Below are 19,894 nucleotides of genomic sequence, written 5' to 3' on the forward strand. Positions count from 1 at the left end.
TGAAATAATCAGAAGCCTCATGAGAAGAAAGCAAATATGCTGATCACAAGTATTAATATAGTTAAACTTTGATGAAGCTTTAAGTTTAGCTCTCATTTTCCTGAGAGCCAAGGCAAAAATGAAGGCATGCGAATTAGTTGAACCATATGAAACTGTTGTTTTTGTAGGTCAAAGCTGTCAGACATCAGTAAGCTATTTTGTATAATTCTCATTCTCTGATAGAAATACACATACCAGTTCTTCAAGAGAGGAACATTTTTCTTGGAAGCAAAATTGTGTCCAAAAGTAAATCTTTTTACTTTTATAATATCTTAAATACTCATAGCAAATGAAAGATTTTTTCATCTCCTATTTTTTAATGTATTAATCCTTAAAAAACCTGAGGGCATACCATTAAAGAAAAAGTCAGTTTATACTTAGACCTAAGTTACTAAGACCTTGTCATATAGCTTTTTGATGACCAAATGTCTTACATGGACTGAAGTTAGAATACCTCTGTACCTAAAATAGGTCAGTTATTAACATGTCCATAACAGTTGTACTTATTGACTGACAGTTATTTAGTGCTTACTATGTGCCAAACACTGTTGTAAGCACGTTATGTTTCTCTCTCAATCCCCACAACAATCCTATGAGCCAGAACTAATGCTACTTCCTTTTCACAGATGAGAAGCCAAAACACAGAAAGGTAGAGTTGCATAGTAGGTCATGGAGCTGGCAAATGCTGGGGCCATGATTTGAATGCAGGATGTCTGTTTCCAGAGCCTATGCTCTAATCCACTCTTTAGACTGTCTCCTAGTATAATAATGCCTAATTATTTTTAGGTATTATTTCTCCCAGCTAAACTTTTGAAATAAGCTGGATAATAATCTATTCAAGGATGAGAGCCTGAAATGTGTTTTTACCTAGGTTCTAACGGAAAAGAATATGAATTTACATTGGGTACCAAATGAACATCATGTGCAGGGTGGGATCTGTGTTTAAACCTCCAGGCACTCATCTTCCCACCTGCCCACTACAGAGGGGCCAACCCACCTTCCCATGGAGGTGTTCCCCAGTTGGCTTATAGACAAGTTTATATTTTCTTCAAAATTCTCCTTCAGTCTGTCCAAGTAGCCCTGAATTAGTGCTCTGTTGAGAATTGAGTTTTGACATAATAGAGCATGGCAAACATGTTTTTCCACATAAGGTAACTGAAGATTAAAAAGTTAAATTACTTGCCTGTTGGTCAAATATAGGACTTTTTATTCTCATTTCAGTGTTTTTCGTTGCTGAACAAGATTATTAAGAGAAAATTAGAAATGAGCATTAGTTAATACTGAATTATTTATCACTTAATACAAAGACCAATGAATAAAATTCAGTCTTAACCTTTTACAACTTTCAGAGACCCATAAAGAGTGTGAAACTTAGAAGATAAAAGAAGAAAGGCAGGAGTCTTCCAATCTCATGAAATAAATATGGAAAGGATTCCAATCCTTTGATTAATTGTGATTTCCAAAAAGAAATAAAGGTTGCTTAACCTTTCAAAAAATGGCACATGTTATAACAGTTCTTTTTTTCTAATTATAGTTGATTTACAATATTATATTAGCTTCCAGTGTTCAACGTAGTGATTCAGTATTTTATACTCCATTAAAAGTTACAGTGGCTATAATTCCCTGTGCTGTACAGTATATCCTTGTTGCTTATCTATTTTATACATGGTAGTTTATATCTTATTCCCATACCCCTATCTTGACCCTCCCCACTTCCGTCTCCCCACTGGTGACTAGTAGTTTGTTTTCTATATTTATGAGTCTGTTTTTGTTTTGCTATAGACATTTATTTGTTTTTTTGTGGTTTTTTTGCGATACGCGGGCCTCTCACTGTTGTGGCCCCTCCCGTTGCGGAGCACAGGCTCCGGACGCGCAGGCTCAGCGGCCATGGCTCACGGGCCCAGCCGCTCCGCGGCATGTGGGATCTTCCCGGACCGGGACACGAACCCGTGTCCCCTGCATTGGCAGGCGGACTCTCAACCACTGCGCCACCAGGGAAGCCCTATTTGTTTTATTTTTTAGATTCCACGTATAACTGACATCATACGGTATTTGTATTTTCTGTCAGACTTATTTCTCTAAGCACAATATTCTCTAGGCCCATCCAAGTTGCTGCTAATGGCAGAATTTCATTCTTTTTTTATGGCTGACCAGTACTGCACTGTATATAGATATATATACCACATCTTCTTTATCCATTCATCTGTTGATGGACAGTTGGGTTGCTTCTGTAACTTAGATACTTGTAAATAGTGTTGCTATGAACCTTGGGGTGCATGTATATTTTTGAATTAGTGGTTTTGTTTTTTCTGGCTATATACCCAGTAGTGGAATTGCTGGGTCATATGGTAGTTCTGTTTTTAGTTTTTTGAGAAACATCCATACTGTTTTCCATAGTGGCTGCACCATTTTACATTCCCACCAACAGTGTACAAGGATTCCCTTTTTGCCACACTCTCAACAACATTTATTATTTGTAGACTTTTTGATTGTAGGTAGCCATTCTGAGAGATGTGAGGTGATAGTTCATTGTGGTTTTAATTTGCATTTCTGATGATTACTGATTTCAAGCATATTTTCATGTGCCTGTTGACCATTTGTATGTCTTCTTTGGAAAAATGTCTATTTAGATCTTCTGCCTGTGTTTTTTATTTGGTTGGTTTTTTTAATATTGAATTGTATGTGTTATTTATTTATTTTGGCTATTACCCCTTGTTGGTCATATCATTTGCAAATATTTTCTCCCATTCAGTAGGTTGTCTTTTCATTTTGTCAATGGTTTCCTTTGCTTTGCAAAAGTTTTTAAGTTTAATTAGGTCCTATTTGTTTATTTTGGCTTTTATTTCTTTTGCCTTAGGAGACAGACCCAAAAAAATATTGCTACAATTTATGTCAAAGTATGTTCTGCCTATGTTCTCATCTAGGAGTTTTATGGTTTCCAGGTCTTACATTTAGGTATTTGATCCATCTGTGGTTTATTTTTGTATATGGTATGAGGAAATGTTCTAATCTCATTCTTTTACATGTAGCATTCCAGTTTTTTCAGCAACACTTATTGAAGAGACTTGTCATTTCTCAATTGTATATTTTTGCCTCTTTTGCCATAGAGTAATTAATCATAGGTGCATGGGTTTATTTCTGGGTTGTCTATTCTGTTCCATTGATCTATGTGTCTGCTTTTGTGCCAGTATCATGGTATTTTGATTACTATAGCTTTGTAGTATAATCTGAAGTCTGAGAAGATGATGTCTCCAGCTTTGTTATTTTTTTCTCAGAATTGCTTTGGCAATTCAGGGTCTTCTGTGGTTCCATATAAATTCTAGGATTATTTCTTCTAGTTCTGTGAAAAATGTCATGGGTATTTTGCTATGGATTTCATTAAATCTGTAAAGTGCTTTGGGTAGTATGGCCATTTTAACAATATTAATTCTTCCAGTCCAAGAGCACAGGATATCTTTCCATTTCTTTGTATCATCTTCAGTTTCCTTTATCAGTGTTTCATAGTTTTCAGAGTGTAGGTCATTCACCTCCTTGGTTAAATTTGTTCCTAGTTTATTCTTTTTGATGTGATTTTAAACAGAATTTTTTGTTTGTTTGTTTGGTTTTGGGGGTTTTTTTATTTTAACTTTCTCTTTCTGATAGTTCATTATTAGAGTATAGAAAAGCAACCGATTTCTGTATATTAATCTTCTGTCCTGCAACTTTACTGAATTCATTTATTAGTTTTTTGGTGGAAACGTTAGGATTTTCTATTTAAAGTATCATGTCATCTGCAAATAGTGGCAGTTTTACTTCTTCCCTTCCAATATATAGATGCCTTTTATTTCTTTTTTCTCTGATTGTTGTGGCTAGGACTTCATTGCTATGTTCAATAGAAGTGGCAAGAGTGGTCATCCTTGTCTTGTTCCTGAATTTACAGGAAAGGCTCAGCTTTTCACTGTTGAGTATGATGTTAGCTGTGAGTTTGTCGTAACTGACTTTTATTATGTTGAGATATGTTCCCTCTATACCAAATTTGATGAGAGTTTTTATCATGAAAGGATGTCGAATTTTGTCAAATGCTTTTTCTGTGTCTATTGAGATGATCATGTGAATTTTATCCTTCCTTCTGCTAATGTGATATGTCACATTGATTGATTCGTGAAAGGTAAACAATCCCTGTGTCCCTGGAATAAATCCAACTTGATCATGATGCACAGTCCTTTTTATATATTCTTGCATTTGGTTTGCTAATATTTTGTTGAGAATTTTTACATCTGTATTAGATACAAATGGTATAATGGATGGTGGCCTCATAGAATGAATTTGGGAGTGTTCTGTCCTCTTCAACTTTGGGGAATAGTATAGGTATAAGTTCTTCTTTATATGTTTGGTAGAATTTCCCTGTGAACTGTCCAGTCCTGAACTTTTGTTTGCTGGGAGGTATTTTGTTGTTGTTGTTGTTGTTTTAATTATAAATTCAGCTTTACTACTACTGATCAATGCATTCAATTTATCCACTTCTTCTTGACTCAGTCTTGGCAGGCTGTATGTTTCTAGAAGTTTGTCCATTTCTTCTAAGTGGTCCAGTTTGTTGGCATGTAACTATAATATTCTCTTATGATTTTTTCTATCTCTGTGGTATTGGTTGTAATTTCTCCTTTTTCATTTCTTATTTTATTTATTGGTTCTTCTCTTTTCTTCTTGGTTAGCCTGGCTAAAGTTTTTTTGTTTTTTTTTTTTTGTATCATCTTTATTGGAGTATAATTGCTTTACAATGTTGTGTTACTTTCTGCTGTATAACGAATTGAAGTAGCTGTATGTATACATATATCCCCACATCACCTCCCTCTTGTGTCTCCCTCCCACTCTCCCTATCTCACCCCTCTAGGTGGTCACAAAGCACCGAGCTGTTCTCCCTGTGCTATGCAGCTGCTTCCCACTAGCTATCTGTTTTACATTTGGTAGTGTATGTATGTGCATGCTACTCTCACACTTCATCCCAGCTTACCCTTCCCCCTCCCCATGTTCTCAAGTGCATTCTCTATGTCTGTGTCTTTATTCCTGTCCTGCCCCTAGGTTCATGAGAACCTTTTTTTTTTTTTTTAAGATTCCATATGTATGTGTTGTTTTTCTCTTTCTGGTTTATTTCACTCTGTATGACAGACTCTAGGCCCATCCACCTCATTACAATTAGTTCAAATTTGTTTCATTTATGGCTGAGTAATATTCCATTGTATATATATTCCACATCTTGTTTATCCATTCATCTGTCGATGGACACTTCGGTTGCTTCAATGTCCCGGCTATTGTAAATAGTGCTGCAATGAAAATTGTGGTACATGACTCTTTTTTTTTTTCTTTCTTTCTTTTCTTTTTCTTCTTTTTATTGGCTGCGTTGGGTCGTCGTTGCTGCACACAGGTTTTCTCTAGTTGCGGAGAGCAGGGGCTACTCTTTGTTGCGGTGCACGGGCTTCTCATTGCAATGGCTTGTCTTTGTTGTAGAGCACGGGCTCTAGGCACATAGGCTTCAGTAGTTGCGGTGCATGGGCTCAGTAGTTGTGGGTCACGGGCTCTAGAGTGCACGCTCAGTAGTTGTGGCACACGGGCTTAGTTGCTTCATGGCATGTGGGATCTTCCTGGACCAGGCCTCAAACCTGTATCTCCTGCATTGGCAGGCAGATTCTTAACCACTGTGCCACCAGAGAAGTCCCAGCATGACTATTGTTGAATTATGGTTTTCTCAGGGTATATGCCCATTAGTGGGATAGCTGGGTCATATAGTGGTTCTATTTTTGGTTTTTTAAGGAAACTCCATACTGTTCTCCATAGTCACTCTATCAATTTATATTCCTACCAACAGTGCAAGAGTGTTCCCTTTTCTCCACACCCTCTCCAGCATTCATTGTTTGTAGATTTTTTGAAATGGCCATTCTGACTGCTGTGAGGTGATACGTCATTGTAGTTTTGATTTGCATTTCTCTAATGATTAGTAATGTTGAGCATTCTTTCATGTGTTTGTTGGCAATCAACAAACACATCTCCATCTGTTTGTTTGTATATCTGCTTTGGAGAAATGTCTGTTTAGGTCTTCTGCCCAGTTTTGGATTGGGATGTTTGTTTTTTGATATTGAGCTGCATGAGCTGCTTGTATATTTTGGAGATTAATCCTTTGTCAGTTGCTTTGTTTGCAAATATTTTCTCCCATTCTGACGGTTGTCTTTTTGTCTTATTTATGGTCTCCTTTGCTGTGCAAAAGCTTTGAAGTTTCATTAGGTCCCATTTGTTTATTTTTGTTTTTATTTCCCTTACTCTAGGAGGTGGGTCAAAAAGGATGTTGCTGTGATTTATGTCGTAGAGTGTTCTGCCTATGTTTTCCTCTGAGAGTTTTATAGTGTCAGGCCTTACATTTAGGTCTTTAATCCATTTTGAGTTTATTTTTGTATATGGTGTTAGGGAGTGTTCTAATTTCATTCCCTTACATGTAGCTGTCCAGTGTTCCCATCACCACTTATTGAAGAGGTTGTCTTTTTTCCACTGTATATTCTTGTCTCCTTTATCAAAGATAAGGTGACTGTATGTGCGTGCGTTTATCTCTGGGCTTTCTATCCTGTTCCATTGATCTATATTTCTCCTTTTGTGCCAGAACTGTACTGTCTTGACTACTGTAGCTTTGTACTATAGTCTGAAGTCAGGGAGCCTGATTCCTCCAGCTCCGTTTTTCTTTCTGAAGATTGCTTTGGCTATTTGGGGTCTTTTGTGTTTCCATATAAATTGAAATTTTTTTCTTCTGGTTCTCTGAAAAATGTCATTGCTAGTTTGATAGGGATCACATTGACTGTAGATTGCTTTGGGTAGTAGGGTCATTTTCACAATATTGAGTCTTCCAATCGAAGAACATGGTATATCTCTCCATCTGTTTGTATCATCTTTAATTTCTTTCATCAGTGTCATAGTTTTCTGCGTACAGGTCTTTTGTCTCCTTAGGTTAGTTTATTCCTAGGTATTTTATCCTTTTTGTTGCAGTGGTAAATGGGAGTGTTTCCTTAATTTCGCTTTCAGATTTTTCATCATTAGTGTATAGGAATGCAAGAGATTTCTGTGCATTAATTTTGTATCCCGCTACTTTACCAAATTTATTGATTAGCTCTAGTGGTTTTCTGGTAGCATCCTTAGGGTTCTCTATGTATAGTATCATGTCATCTGCAAACAGTGACAGTTTTACTTCTTCTTTTCCAATTTGTATTCCTTTTATTTCCTTTTCTTCTCTGATTGCTGTGGCTAAAATTTCCAAAACTATGTTGAATAATAGCGGTGAGTGAGCAACCTTGTCTTGTTCCTGATCTTAGAGGAAATGGTTTCAATTTTTCACCATTGGGAACGATGTTGGTGGTGGGTTTTTCATATATGGCCTTTATTATGTTGAGGAAATTTCCCTCTATGCCTACTTTCTGGAGAGTTTTTATCAGAAATGGGTGTTGAATTTTGTCAGAAGCTTTTTCTGCATCTATTGAGATGATCATATGATTTTTATTCTTCGGTTTGTTAATATGGTTTATCACATTGATTGATTTGTGTATATTGAAGAATCCTTGCATTCCTGGGATAAACTCCACTTGATCATGGTGTGTGATCCTTTTAATGAGCTGTTGGATTCTGTTTGCTAGTATTTTGTTGAGGATTTTTGCATCTATGTTCATCAGTGATACTGGCCTGTAGTTTTCTTTTTTTGAAACATCTTTGTCTGGTTTTGGTATCAGGGTGATGGTGGCCTTGTAGAATGAGTTTGGGAGTGTTCCTCCCTCTGCTATATTTTGCAAGAGTTTGAGAAGGATAGGTGTTAGCTCTTCTCTAAATGTTTGATAGAATTCGCCTGTGAAGCCATCTGGTCTTGGGCTTTTATTTGTTGGAAGATTTTTAATAACAGTTTCAATTTCAGTGCTTGTGATTGGTCTGTTTATATTTTCTATTTCTTCATGGTTCGGTCTCGGAAGGTTGTGCTTTTCTAAGAATTTGTCCATTTCTTCCATGTTGTCCATTTTATTGGCCTATAGTTGCTTGTAGGAATGTCTCATGATCATTTGTATTTCTGCAGTGTCAGTTGTTACTTCTCCTTTTTCATTTCTAATTCTTTCGATTTGAGTCTTCACCCTTTTTTTTGTGATGAATCTGGCTAACGGTTTATCAATTTTATCTTCTCAAAGAACCAGCTTTTAGTTTTATTGTTCTTTGCTATCATTTCCTTCATTTCTTTTTCATTTATTTCTGATATGATTTTTATGATTCCTTCTGCTAACTTTGGGTTTTTCTGTTCTTTTTTCTCTAATTGCTTTAGGTGTAAGGTTAGGTTGTTTATTTGAGATGTTTCTTGTTTCTTGAGATAGTCTTGTATTTGCTGTAGACTTCCCTCTTAGAACTGCTTTTGCTGCATCCCATAGGTTTTGGGTCCTCATGTTTTCATTGTCATTTGTTTCTAGGTATTTTTTGATTTCCTCTTTGATTTCCTCAGTGATCTCTTCGTTATTGAGTAGTGTATTGTTTAGCCTCCCTGTGTTTGTATTTTTTACACTTTTTTTCCTGTAATTGATATCTAGTCTCATAGCATTGTGGTTGGAAAAGATACATGATGCAATTTCAATTTTCTTAAATTTACCAAGGCTTAATTTGTGACCCAAGATATGGTCTATCCTGGAGAATGTTCCATGAGCACTTGAGAAGAAAGTGTATTGTGTTGTTTTTGGATGGAATGTCCTATAAATATCAATTAATTCCATCTTGTTTAATGTGTCATTTAAAGCTTGGGTTTCCTTTTTTATTTTCATTTTGGATGATCTGTCCATTGGTGAAAGTGGGGTATAAAAGTCCCCTACTCTTATTGTATTACTGTCAATTTCCCCTCTTATGGCTGTTAATATTTGCCTTATGTTTTGAGGTGCTCCTATGTTGGGTGCATAAATATTTACAATTGTTATATCTTCTTCTTGGATTGATTCCTTAATCATTATGTAGTGTCCTTCTTTGTCTCTTGTAATAGTCTTTATTTTAAAGTATGTTTTGTCTGATATGAGGATTGCTACTCCAGCTTTCTTTTGATTTCCATTTGCATGGAAAATCTTTTTCTATCCCCTCACTTTCTGTCTGTATGTGTCCCTCTGTATGAAGTGTGTGTCTTGTAGACAGCATATATACAGGTCTTTTTTTTGTATCCATTCAGTGAGCCTGTGTCTTTTGGTTGGAGCATTTAATCCATTTACATTTAAGGTAATTATCAACATGTATGTTCCTATTACCATTTTCTTAATTGTTTTGGGTTTGTTTTTGTAGCTCCTTTTCTTTTTTGTTTCCTGCCTAGAGAAGTTCCTTTAGCATTTGTTGTAAAGCTGGTTTAGTGGTGCTGAATTCTCTTAGTTTTTGCTTGTCTGTAAAGGTTTTAATTTCTCTGTTGAATCTGAATGAGGTCCTTGCTGGGTAGAGTAATCTTGGTTGTAGGGTTTTCCCGTTCATCACTTTAAGTATGTCCTGCCACTCCCTTCTGGCTTTCAGTTTCTGGTGAAAGATCAACTGTTAACCTTATGAGGATTCCCTTGTATGTTATTTGTTGCTTTTCCCTTGCTGCTTTTAATATTTTTTCTTTGTATTTAATTTTTGATACTTTGATTAATATGTATCTTGGTGTGTTTCTCCTTGGATTTATCCTGAATGGGACTCTCCGTGCTTCCTGGACTTGATTGACTATGTCCTTTCCCATGTTAGGGAAGTTTTCAACTATAATCCCTTCAAATATTTTCTCACACCCTTTCTTTTTCTCTTCTTCTCTAGGACCCCTGTAATTCGAATGTTGATGTGTTTAATGTTGTCCCAGAGGTCTCTGAGACTGTCCTTAATTGTTTTCATTCTTTTTTCTTTATTCTGCTCTGCAGTAGTTATTTCCACTATTTTATCTTCTAGGTCACTTATCTGTTCTTCTGCCTCGGTTATTCTGCTATTGATTCCTTCTAGAGAATTTTTCATTTCATTTATTGTATTGTTCATCATTGTTTGTTTGCTCTTTAGTTCTTCTAGGTCCTTGTTAAACATTTCTTGTAGTTTCTCTATTCTATTTCCAAGATTTTGGATCATCTTTACTGTCATTACTCTGAATTGTTTTTCAGGTAGACTGCCCATTTCCTCTTCATTTGTTTGGTCTGGTGGGTTTTTACCTTGCTCTTTCATCTGCTGCATATTTCTCTGTCTTCTCATTTTGTTTAAATTACTGTGTTTGGGGTCTCCTTTTCACAGGCTGCATGGTCATAGTTCCCTTTTTTTTTTGGTGTCTGCCCCCAGTGGGTGAGGTTGGTTCAGTGGCTTGTGTAGGCTTCCTTGTGGAGGGTAGTGGTGTCTGTGTTCTGGTGGGTGGGGCTGGATCTTTTCTTTCTGGTGGGCAGGGCTACGTCCGGTGGTGTGTTTGGGGTGTCTGTGAACCTAGTATGGTTTTAGGCAGCCTCTCTGCTAATGGGTGGGGTTGTGTTCCCGTCTTGCTAGTTGATTGGCATGGGGCATTCAGCACTGGAGCTTGCTAGCCATTGAGTGGAGCTGTGTCTTACTGTTGCAACAGAGATCTCTGGGAGAGCTCTCGCCAATTGATATCATGTGGGGCTGGGAGGTCTTTGGTGGTCGAGTGTCCTGAAGTCAGATCTCCCACCTCAGAGGCTCAGGCCTGAACCATGCCAGAACACCAAGACCCAGTCAGCCACACAGCTCAGAAGAAAAGGGAGAATAAAAGAAAGAAAAAAATAATAATAAATTTTAAAAAATTTTTAAAATAGAAAATAATAATGTTAAAAAAAGAAGAGAGCAACCAAACCAATAAACAAATCCACCAATGATAACAAGCGCTAAAAACTATTGTAAGATAAACCTAAAAATCAGAAACAAATCAGTTTCAGACAGCAAACCCCAAGTCTACAGTTGCTCCCAAAGTCCACTGTCTGAATTTTGGGATAATTCATTGTTTATGCAGGTATTCCACAGATGCAGGGTACATCAAGTTGATTGTGAGGATTTAATCCGCTGCTGCTGAGGCTGCACGGAGAAATTTCCCTTTCTCTTTGTTCGCACAGCTCCTGGGGTTCACCTTTGGTTTTGGGCCTACCTCTGCATGTAGGTTGCCCTCAGGCATCTGTTCCCACCCAGACAGGACAGGGTTAAAGCAGCGGCTGGTTAGGGAGCTCTGGCCCAGGGGAGGGAGGGGTATGGTAGTTATAATTGGAATGCTGGCCGAGCCTGCTGCAGCAGAAGCCAACATGACATTGCAGCAGCCTGAGGTGCACTGTGTGTTCTCCCAGCCAGCTTGTCCCTGGATCACAGGACCCTGGCCGTGGCATGTTGCACACGCTCCCAGGGCTGTGTGGATAGCGACCTGTGCTTGCACACAGGATTCTTGGTGGCTGCAGCAGCAGCGTTAGTGTTTCATGCCTGTCTCTGGGATCTGAGCTGATAGCCATGGCCCATGCCCATCTCTGGAGCTTGTTTAGGCGGTGCTCTGCCTTCTGTGGGCAGACAGGGAAGGAATCCCCTCCAGTCGCGCACCCTGAAACAATGGTCTCTTGCCTCTTTGGCAGCTCCAGCCTTTTCCCAGACTCCTTTCCGGCTAGCTGTGGCACACTAGCCCCCTTCAGGCTGTGTTCACACAGCCAACCCCAGTCCTCTCCCTGGGATCTGACCTCTGACGCCTGAGTCTCAGCTCCCAGCCGCCACCTGCTCTGGCGGGTGAGCAGACAAGCCTCTCAGGCTGGTGAGTGCTGGTCGGTACCGATCTTCTGTGTGGGAATCTCTCCGCTTTGCCCTCTGCACCCCTGTTGCTGCGCTCTCCTCTGTGGCTCCGAAGCTTCCCACCCCCATCTCCACCAGTGAAGGGGCTTCCTAGTGTGTGGAAACTTTTCCTCCTTCACAGCTCCCTCGCAGGGTGCAGGTCCCATCCCTATTCTTTTGTCTCTGTTTTTTCTTTTTTCTTTTGCCCTACCCAGGTATGTGGGGAGTTTCTTGCCTTTTGGGCAGTCTCAGGTCTTCTGCCAGCATTCAGTGGGCGTTCTGTAGGAGTTGTTCCACATGTTGATGTATTTTTGATGTATTTGTGGGGAGGAAGGTGATCTCCACGTCTTACTCCACCACCATCTTGAAGGTCCTGATGTTGGCTAAAGGTTTATCAATTTTATCTTTCAGAAAACTAGCTCTTGGTTTCATTGATCTTTTCTATTGTTTTTTTGGTCTCTATTTTTTTTTTAATTTCCTCTCTGATCTTTGTTATTTCCTTCCTTCAGCTGACTTTGGGTTAAGTTGCTTATTTGATATTTTTCTTGTTCTTGAGGAAGGCCTGTATGACTATAAACTTCCTTCTTAGAACTGCTTTTGCTACATCTCATAATTTTGGAGAATTGTGTTTCCGTTTTCATTTGTCTTAAAGTATTTTCTGATTTCCTCTTTGATTTCTTCATTGACCCATTGGTTTTTTCAGTAGCATGTTGTTTAGTCTCCACATGTTTGTTCTTTTCCCATTTTTCTTTCTGTAATTGATTTCTGGTTTCATACCATTTTGGTAGGTCTAAATGCTTGACATAATTTCTGTCATCTTAAATTTGTTGGCACTTGTTTTGTTGAGACTTTATCCTGGAGAATGTTCCATGTGTACTTGAAAAGCATATGTATTTTGCTGTTTGGGGATGGAATTTCCTGTAGATATCTGTTAAATCCAACTGGCCTGTTGTATCATGTAAGAGTACAGTTGGCTTATTGATTTCCTGTCTGGATGATCTGTCCATTGATGTCAGTGGGGTATTAAAGTCCTCCAACCATCCAAGGGGGCTCATGTCCACTTTGCAGGACCCCAGGACTAGAGCACCCAGTCTGCGCCTCTCACCACTTACTCCCCAAAGCTGGTCTCTGCCCATGTATTTTCCCTTTACCTCTGAGTCCTCTTCCAGGGGCACAGGTCCTGACCTGATCATTTTTGTTTCCTTCCTACCTGACTACATGTGAGTCTTTCTTACAGCCTTGGTTGTACAGGAGTCTTTCTGCCAGTTTCTAGTGAGAATTGTTCCACACGTAGACTTATTTTGAAGTATTCATTGGGGTGGGGGTGAGTTCCATGTCTTCTTATTCCACCATCGTGATCAACCCCTCTAATATTCCTTATTAAGAGAGTCAAAAAGTAAAAACATTTAAAAAATGTGTAGAACTTATGCAAGTCTTGTGTAAAATTGGTTTGCAGTTTTTCTTGTTTTATAATAATTCAGGATTACTGTACAATTGAAAAGTAACTTTTAGCTGAATTTGTCACCTTCCTTCCTGTTCAAACCACAAAATGGGGTCAAACACCAAACTCTTAACAAAAACAAAATGCAAAAAGCAAAAAAAACTCATGTGAAAAAGCTTATTCTGGTGCACAGTAACTTGTAAGGACAATTAAGTAAACTTTTTCCCCAGTATTAGAACTGATTATTGTCTTTATGAACATTCTTAATTCCTAGTAATAAAATGTTGTACAGATTAGTTTTTAGTCAGATGTCAAGGACCAATGTAACTTTAAATGCTAGGGGTTTTTTTTTTCACCTAAAGTTTAATTAGAATACATACAATGTTGAAAATTATAATAAAAAATAAAAGTCCAAAGTGCTCACAAAGGATTCAACAGATATGAGAATTAACCAGAAACAAAAGATAGAGTCAAATAAATTGAGAACTGAAAGGAACTAAAAAGTTTATCTAAACGAAACCTTTCCATTCTATGAATGAGTTAAATGAGTCCCAGAAATGTTATATGGCTCACATTCACTCAGCTAATTCATGCTAGCACAGAAATAAAACACCAAAATTTCCATTATGATCCTTCTTACCTACCACCGGAACAGTTAGTGTATTAAGTAATATAACAATGGAAAATACCTCTCTTTGTTTTTATACCAATGTGGTGTTACTGACCCATCATCCCCGAGTTTGAATTGGATCTTTTTCCCTAGAGTGAGCGATGAATTTATCCAGAGCCTCCTCTACTTATACAGTCCAGTTCCTCTTAGACATGGAGCTGCCTGATAGTTGACAAGGGTCTAGATCTATAGCCAAGAAAATGAATTTTTCTTGCAAAAAGATTGTTGACACACTTAAATTGATTATATGACTTTGCCCTTATCAGAAACATGCTTTTACTGGGAAATTCAAATAGTTTACTCGTAGATGTATCTATCATTAGTATCCACAGTTATTCTAGTTGGGGACTGAATATATCCACATGAACCTTGTGAGAGATGAGAAAGGCAACATTGGAACAACAATCTCAAATGCAGAGAGGGTGTACATTTAATTTCTAAATTACACATTTGTTGATTATTCTTAAGATATTTCCCAGGTAAACATTATTGGGAATGACACCAGCATGTATTAATTAAAGAAATGGAAATTTCTATTTGAGCCTCTTTTACATGTTAAAATATCTGCAGAATTTGCTGTGGTCATAAAGTATATTAATGGGAAAAGAAAATTCTTTTAAAGATGTAAAAATATGTATTCCTTGAATATTAATGCTTGTTTCCATACAGTAATTAAAATAACTCAGAAATGTCTTGGTACTTGAAATATCTAGCTCATCACTTTCAATGATTCATAAATTCTACTTATCCTCATTGAATTCTATAAGTTTAAATTTAGTTGGGCTCTTATGTACTATATATCCTCAGATACTTCCTTCTCTTTTTTTTTATTTTTAGCCAATGAGAAAGTATTTTGAATATCTATGTGAATATAATACCAGATAGATAGAAACTCAACATGTGCACAGTAGTGTCTAGTAACATGTAGGTCTACACCAACATCCTTTCTTCCTTTATCCCCACATTAATGTCACTTTATATCATGGTGGCAGAAGGGAGGGTTCCCTATTAAAAAGAGTAGGTTAGCAAAGCTTCCCTTTCCAAAATAATAATTCAGCTCCACCCGACTCAAACCTTGTACTCCAGCCAAGCTGATCTGTGACGTTTTTGCAGAAACTTTTCTGCCTTTTTTCCATCTCAGCTTTTGTTAATGCCTTACTTGTTGTGTATAACCATCTCTGTAATCCACTTATTAAAACTCTACCTCATGTCCTTGAAGTCTTTATTTCTGGCAAGAAGAAACCTCTCCTCTCTTACAGCTCTGACTCATGCCTTCATAATACAACTGTTTCTCTGAAGTCTTAACATTCTATTTATCAGTCAGACTAAATCTTTGTTCTTCTAGCCTTATCTGATTGCGCTTACATTTATTATGCTAGCAGCTTTCATATTATCTCTTTTTATTTTCCCCAATTGCCTAATGTGGGACTTTCACAGGAAAACTATTCAGCAAACATCTGAAAGGTGAAAGTATAATTGAATGAATTAATATTCATATCTCACTGATGAGTCCTTGAAAACAGAGAGCTTAATCTATTACTTCTAGTTAGGGAAATAAATAACATAAAAACATTGCACATTTTGTGTGTGTGTGGGTCTATACACATATTCCAATATTGTTTACCTGGGAAATGTTTTAATATCCATACACACACCCACACATGTACATTTATTAGCCAAATAAGTAATATAAATAACCAATCTTGTTTGTACATATGTTGGAAATGAAAATAAAGAAATGGCATTTTTATTCTTTGAATCAATACCTTTGACTTGTCACAGATACTCCTTAGGAACATTCAGAATATTGATCACTTTTGTAATTGAAGGCAGAAACACTCTGTGTAAAGCAAATGGACTCTGTCTTCAGAATGGTGATAAAAGTTTACATTTAATACCTAACACGACCTCATCCCTTATTTGTTTTATTTTATGGGTTCATTCTATTGTATTTTTTATTTGGTTCTAGCTGAAAATTAGGCCTAATTGTCTATTTTAGGCTAAAAGTATCTTGGATACCTAGATAATATTAAGTTAGGCAATAATTGATTCATGAACTTTATGCTTGTTTGTATAAACCAAATATATAAGGCTCTTCACACCATTGTCCAGTGATCTCTTTTTTTGGAATCTCATTAATTAATTAGAAATACTGAACTACTACCACTCTTATTGATTATAACTAAGTTTATAACTAAGTTTTGGTCAAAAAGAAACAACAGAATAGGGACGTGTATACTACAGGGAGCTAGCAAACTTGCACTAGTACTTGGTGTTTAAGGGACAAGGTTAATTGACTCCAGAGAGCAAATGGTTGTTATTGTTTTCTGAAATTAATGGAGTTTATTTCTAGAATATGAAGTATCACATTTTCATCATTTAAACATTAAGATATGTTGCGTAACAAAGTTACTATTTATAACATATTAATACAATTTTAAATCCATGGGTAGTCATATGTTGGCAGATAATCTCTAGTTTTCAAAAAGCTTCAATATGCTTAAGAACTATGTAGAGGTGAATTTTCAGATTTAGTTTAAACAAATATCTTTCTGAGTGTGTTGAACTCATTTACCACCACCTCACACACAGACCAGTGTAAACTATTAAATTACAGTTGATGTTAAGAAGTGTATTAATTTGCTAGAGCTGCCATAACAAGATCCCACAGATTGGGTGCCTTAAACAACATAAATGTATGTTCTCACAGTTCTGGAGGCTAGAAGTCTGAGATCAAGGTGTCAGCAGCATTGATTTCTTCTGAGACCTCTCTCCTTGGCTTTGTCGGTGGAGTTATTCCTCTTTCTTCACATGGTCTTCCCTCTGTGCACACACACGTCTGTATCCAAATTCCCTCTTCTTATAAGGATATCAGTCATATTGGATTAGGCCACCCTAAAGACCTCATTTTAACTTATCTTTTTAAAAACCTATCTCCAAATATGGTTAACTTCTGAGGTACTAGGAGTTAGGGTTTCAACATATTTATTTGGAGGAAAGGGAGGAGCAACACATTTCAGCCCATAGCAAGAAGGGTGTGTATGTGTGTGTTTTCACATGCTCTGATTTTTAAGTAAATGAAGTAATTTTATTAAGATGACAATTAAGTGGTATATTTATTGGTTTAATTTAGGAGATATTTGTATATGATCAGCTTACTTTAAAAAAAACCCCAAGTAGAAATAAGAAAAAGTAAATTTTAGTTCTGATGCCAACATTCACTCAATGTATTTAGCTAGCATTTATCAAGTACTAAAGGCATTCTGCTGGCCAGTGATACTAGCTGATAATGTTGAGCAAGTCATGAACTATTATTCCTCATCTGCAAAACAATGATTAGAAATCTCTTTGCTTACCTCATGAGATTGTTCCACAAATAAAATAAGAAACAGAAGTCCTTTGAGAATGTGCCAGCCAAGTCATTATTAATGGGATTTAAAAGAATAAATCCTGTTTCTTCGTGTTGCTCTTTTACCCTAGAACTTACACGAATGTTTTACACATTATAAGTAGAAATGCCAACCACTTATTAGTGGGAAATTCTTAACATATTGAGCATTATCAAATTCAGGAAGTCAACTGTCATATAACAGAAAGACATGAAGTCTGACAGCCTAAGTTTAAGGTTCACCTCTTGCCTGTACTAGCTGAGTAAACCTGCTCAAATCATTTAACCTCTTGAGATCTATTTATGCATTTGTAACTGAAATATATCAATATATATTTCACAGGGAACCATTTATAAGGAATAAATGTGATAACATAATCATTTGGTAAACTATAACTCACTATCAACATATAAGATAATGGCATATTATTTAAAATATGATTTTAAAGTGACCGAGCAATCTGTTAGTGAGCTTTATTTAAATTAGAACAAGCAGTCTAATGCCCAAGCATGTTATGTTTATTTTATCTTAAAATTGTGCATTTCCAATAGATGTGCTGCACAAAAGATGGAGCATAGTATCTTCACCAGAAAGGGAGATCACCCTGGTTAACCTGAAAAAAGATACAAAGTATGGCTTAGGTAAGTCACTGAGATTCTTAAAGGTCTGTGAAATTCAAAGAGAAAAAGTCAGTTGCATAGCATTGGCATTGAGGCCCCAGCCCACTTCTGCCTACCTGCATCCCCTTTACCCAACCTGCCCAGTCAGGAAATGTCAAAGATGAAATGCTTACAAGCAATATTTCCACCAAATTTAAGTCCCATCTCACATGTGTTACCTATTAAATTATATTTGATATGAGACTACACTTCTATGTGTCACGCAGGCTAATCATTAGTCCTTGAAAGCACCAGTATCATGAAGATCCTTTTATTTTTATTTCTACTTATTTTTTATTGAGATATAATTGATTTATAATATCATATAAGTTTCAGGTGTACAACATAGTGATTCACAATTTTTAAAGGTTACACTCCATTTATAGTTATTATAAAATATTGGCTATATTCCTGTGCTATATAATATATTCTTGTAGCTTATTTATTTTATACATAGTAGTTTGTACCTCTTAATTCCCTACCCCTATTTTGCCCCTCCCCATGAAGATCTTTTTAAAATGTGCTGTTTCACAGGATTTCAAATTATTGGTGGAGAAAAGATGGGAAGACTGGATCTAGGTATATTTATTAGTTCAATTACCCCTGGAGGACCAGCTGACTTGGATGGATGCTTAAAGCCAGGTATTTATTTTTAGGTAATTTCCTAAGTACTTAACTGACAGGCATGAATTTGCACAGATGGCAAAAGTAGAACTTGGGCAAAACAAAACTAATGAGGGGCAGGTAGCATTTCTAAGATTTAGCATGAATTTCTCTTTGATATAGAAAATATTGGATCGTCTATTTTTACAGGAGACCGTTTGATATCTGTGAATAGTGTGAGTCTGGAGGGGGTCAGCCACCATGCTGCAATTGAAATTTTGCAAAATGCACCTGAAGACGTGACACTTGTTATCTCTCAGCCAAAAGAAAAGATATCCAAAGGTAATGTTGTGAATGGCTCTTAGCTGTGTGTTCTGTTTCACTTTCCACAAAAATTTCAATACGTGGAGCAATAAATTAGATTTAAACTTATTTCCTTTCTGGAAATGTAATATGTGTAGTTCTGATTGCTTTAATTTTATGCATCAGTATAACTTTTTCATTCATCACTTCTAAGATTTTCTGTCTTATTCTTCTTTAGTAATACATGCATAAAAGTGGATTTGTTGTGCAAAATCAATATCACTTAATTAAATTCTGAGTACTCGGTGTGTTCCATCACTTCTTAGGCCAAATCAGAAATAAAATTCTTAATAATTGCCTAATTAATATAGTTATATAACAGTTACCTATGAAGTCCTGTCGTGAACCTGATTATAAAAGGATACCAACACACCAGAAATGTAGAAGCAAGACCGTATCATTTTGTCTCATAATCCCTGCCATTAGCATGTTGTGACAAAAAAGGCACTTGACAAAGACCAGATGACTTGAGTTCAAGCCATACCTGAGCCACTTATTAGCTGTGTGACAAGTCCTCTTGAGCTATGGTTGTTTTTCTTTCTTTAAAGCGGATACAGTGACCTGGCCCTGCCTTGTCTGTCTTGCACAGAGTTGTCACGAGGATCAAGTGGTGGGGCAGTGTTAGAAAGCAGCACACACAGCATGTGCAGTGAGCAGTGAGAAAGGCTCAGAGTCCAGGGGCAGATTCTGTCTCACTGCTTAACACTTTATACTTCTTACTGACTTTTAGGAATTCTTTGTATATTATTTAAGTTTTCCTTATTTGCTTGCCATGTAAGACTTCATTTCTAATAAACTTGCATCTGTAATTCTTTTACGCGTGTCACCTGTGGATTGTGTCTTAGGAAAGCTTTCGTAAGTGGCTTTTTGAAAGAACTATGTATGTAAGGAATTCGGAGTTGCCTTCCTTGATAATTACTTGGAGTCCAAAAAATGCAGTCTGATAAGACAATATAAAACA

The 19,894-nt window shown here is 36.8% G+C and overlaps 1 protein-coding gene across 15 annotated transcripts in view; it reads left to right on the plus strand.

Moving 5' to 3' along the window:
* The window catches only part of PTPN13 (protein tyrosine phosphatase non-receptor type 13), a 247,129-nt gene that overhangs the window by 160,452 nt on the left and 66,783 nt on the right, over window positions 1–19,894 (plus strand). For all 15 annotated transcript variants that reach the window (XR_002174695.3, XM_073805438.1, XM_073805434.1 and 12 more), the window contains 3 exons: window positions 17,860–17,949; window positions 18,502–18,609; window positions 18,781–18,912. Coding sequence is in view for 14 of the 15 variants with exons in the window: in XM_073805438.1 (XP_073661539.1) it covers window positions 17,860–17,949; window positions 18,502–18,609; window positions 18,781–18,912 (330 nt within the window). In the remaining variant the exon portion in view is untranslated. The remainder of the gene's footprint in view (window positions 1–17,859; window positions 17,950–18,501; window positions 18,610–18,780; window positions 18,913–19,894) is intronic.

Source organism: Tursiops truncatus, chromosome 5 (assembly GCF_011762595.2).
Source record: "Tursiops truncatus isolate mTurTru1 chromosome 5, mTurTru1.mat.Y, whole genome shotgun sequence".
Lineage (NCBI taxonomy): Eukaryota > Metazoa > Chordata > Mammalia > Artiodactyla > Delphinidae > Tursiops > Tursiops truncatus.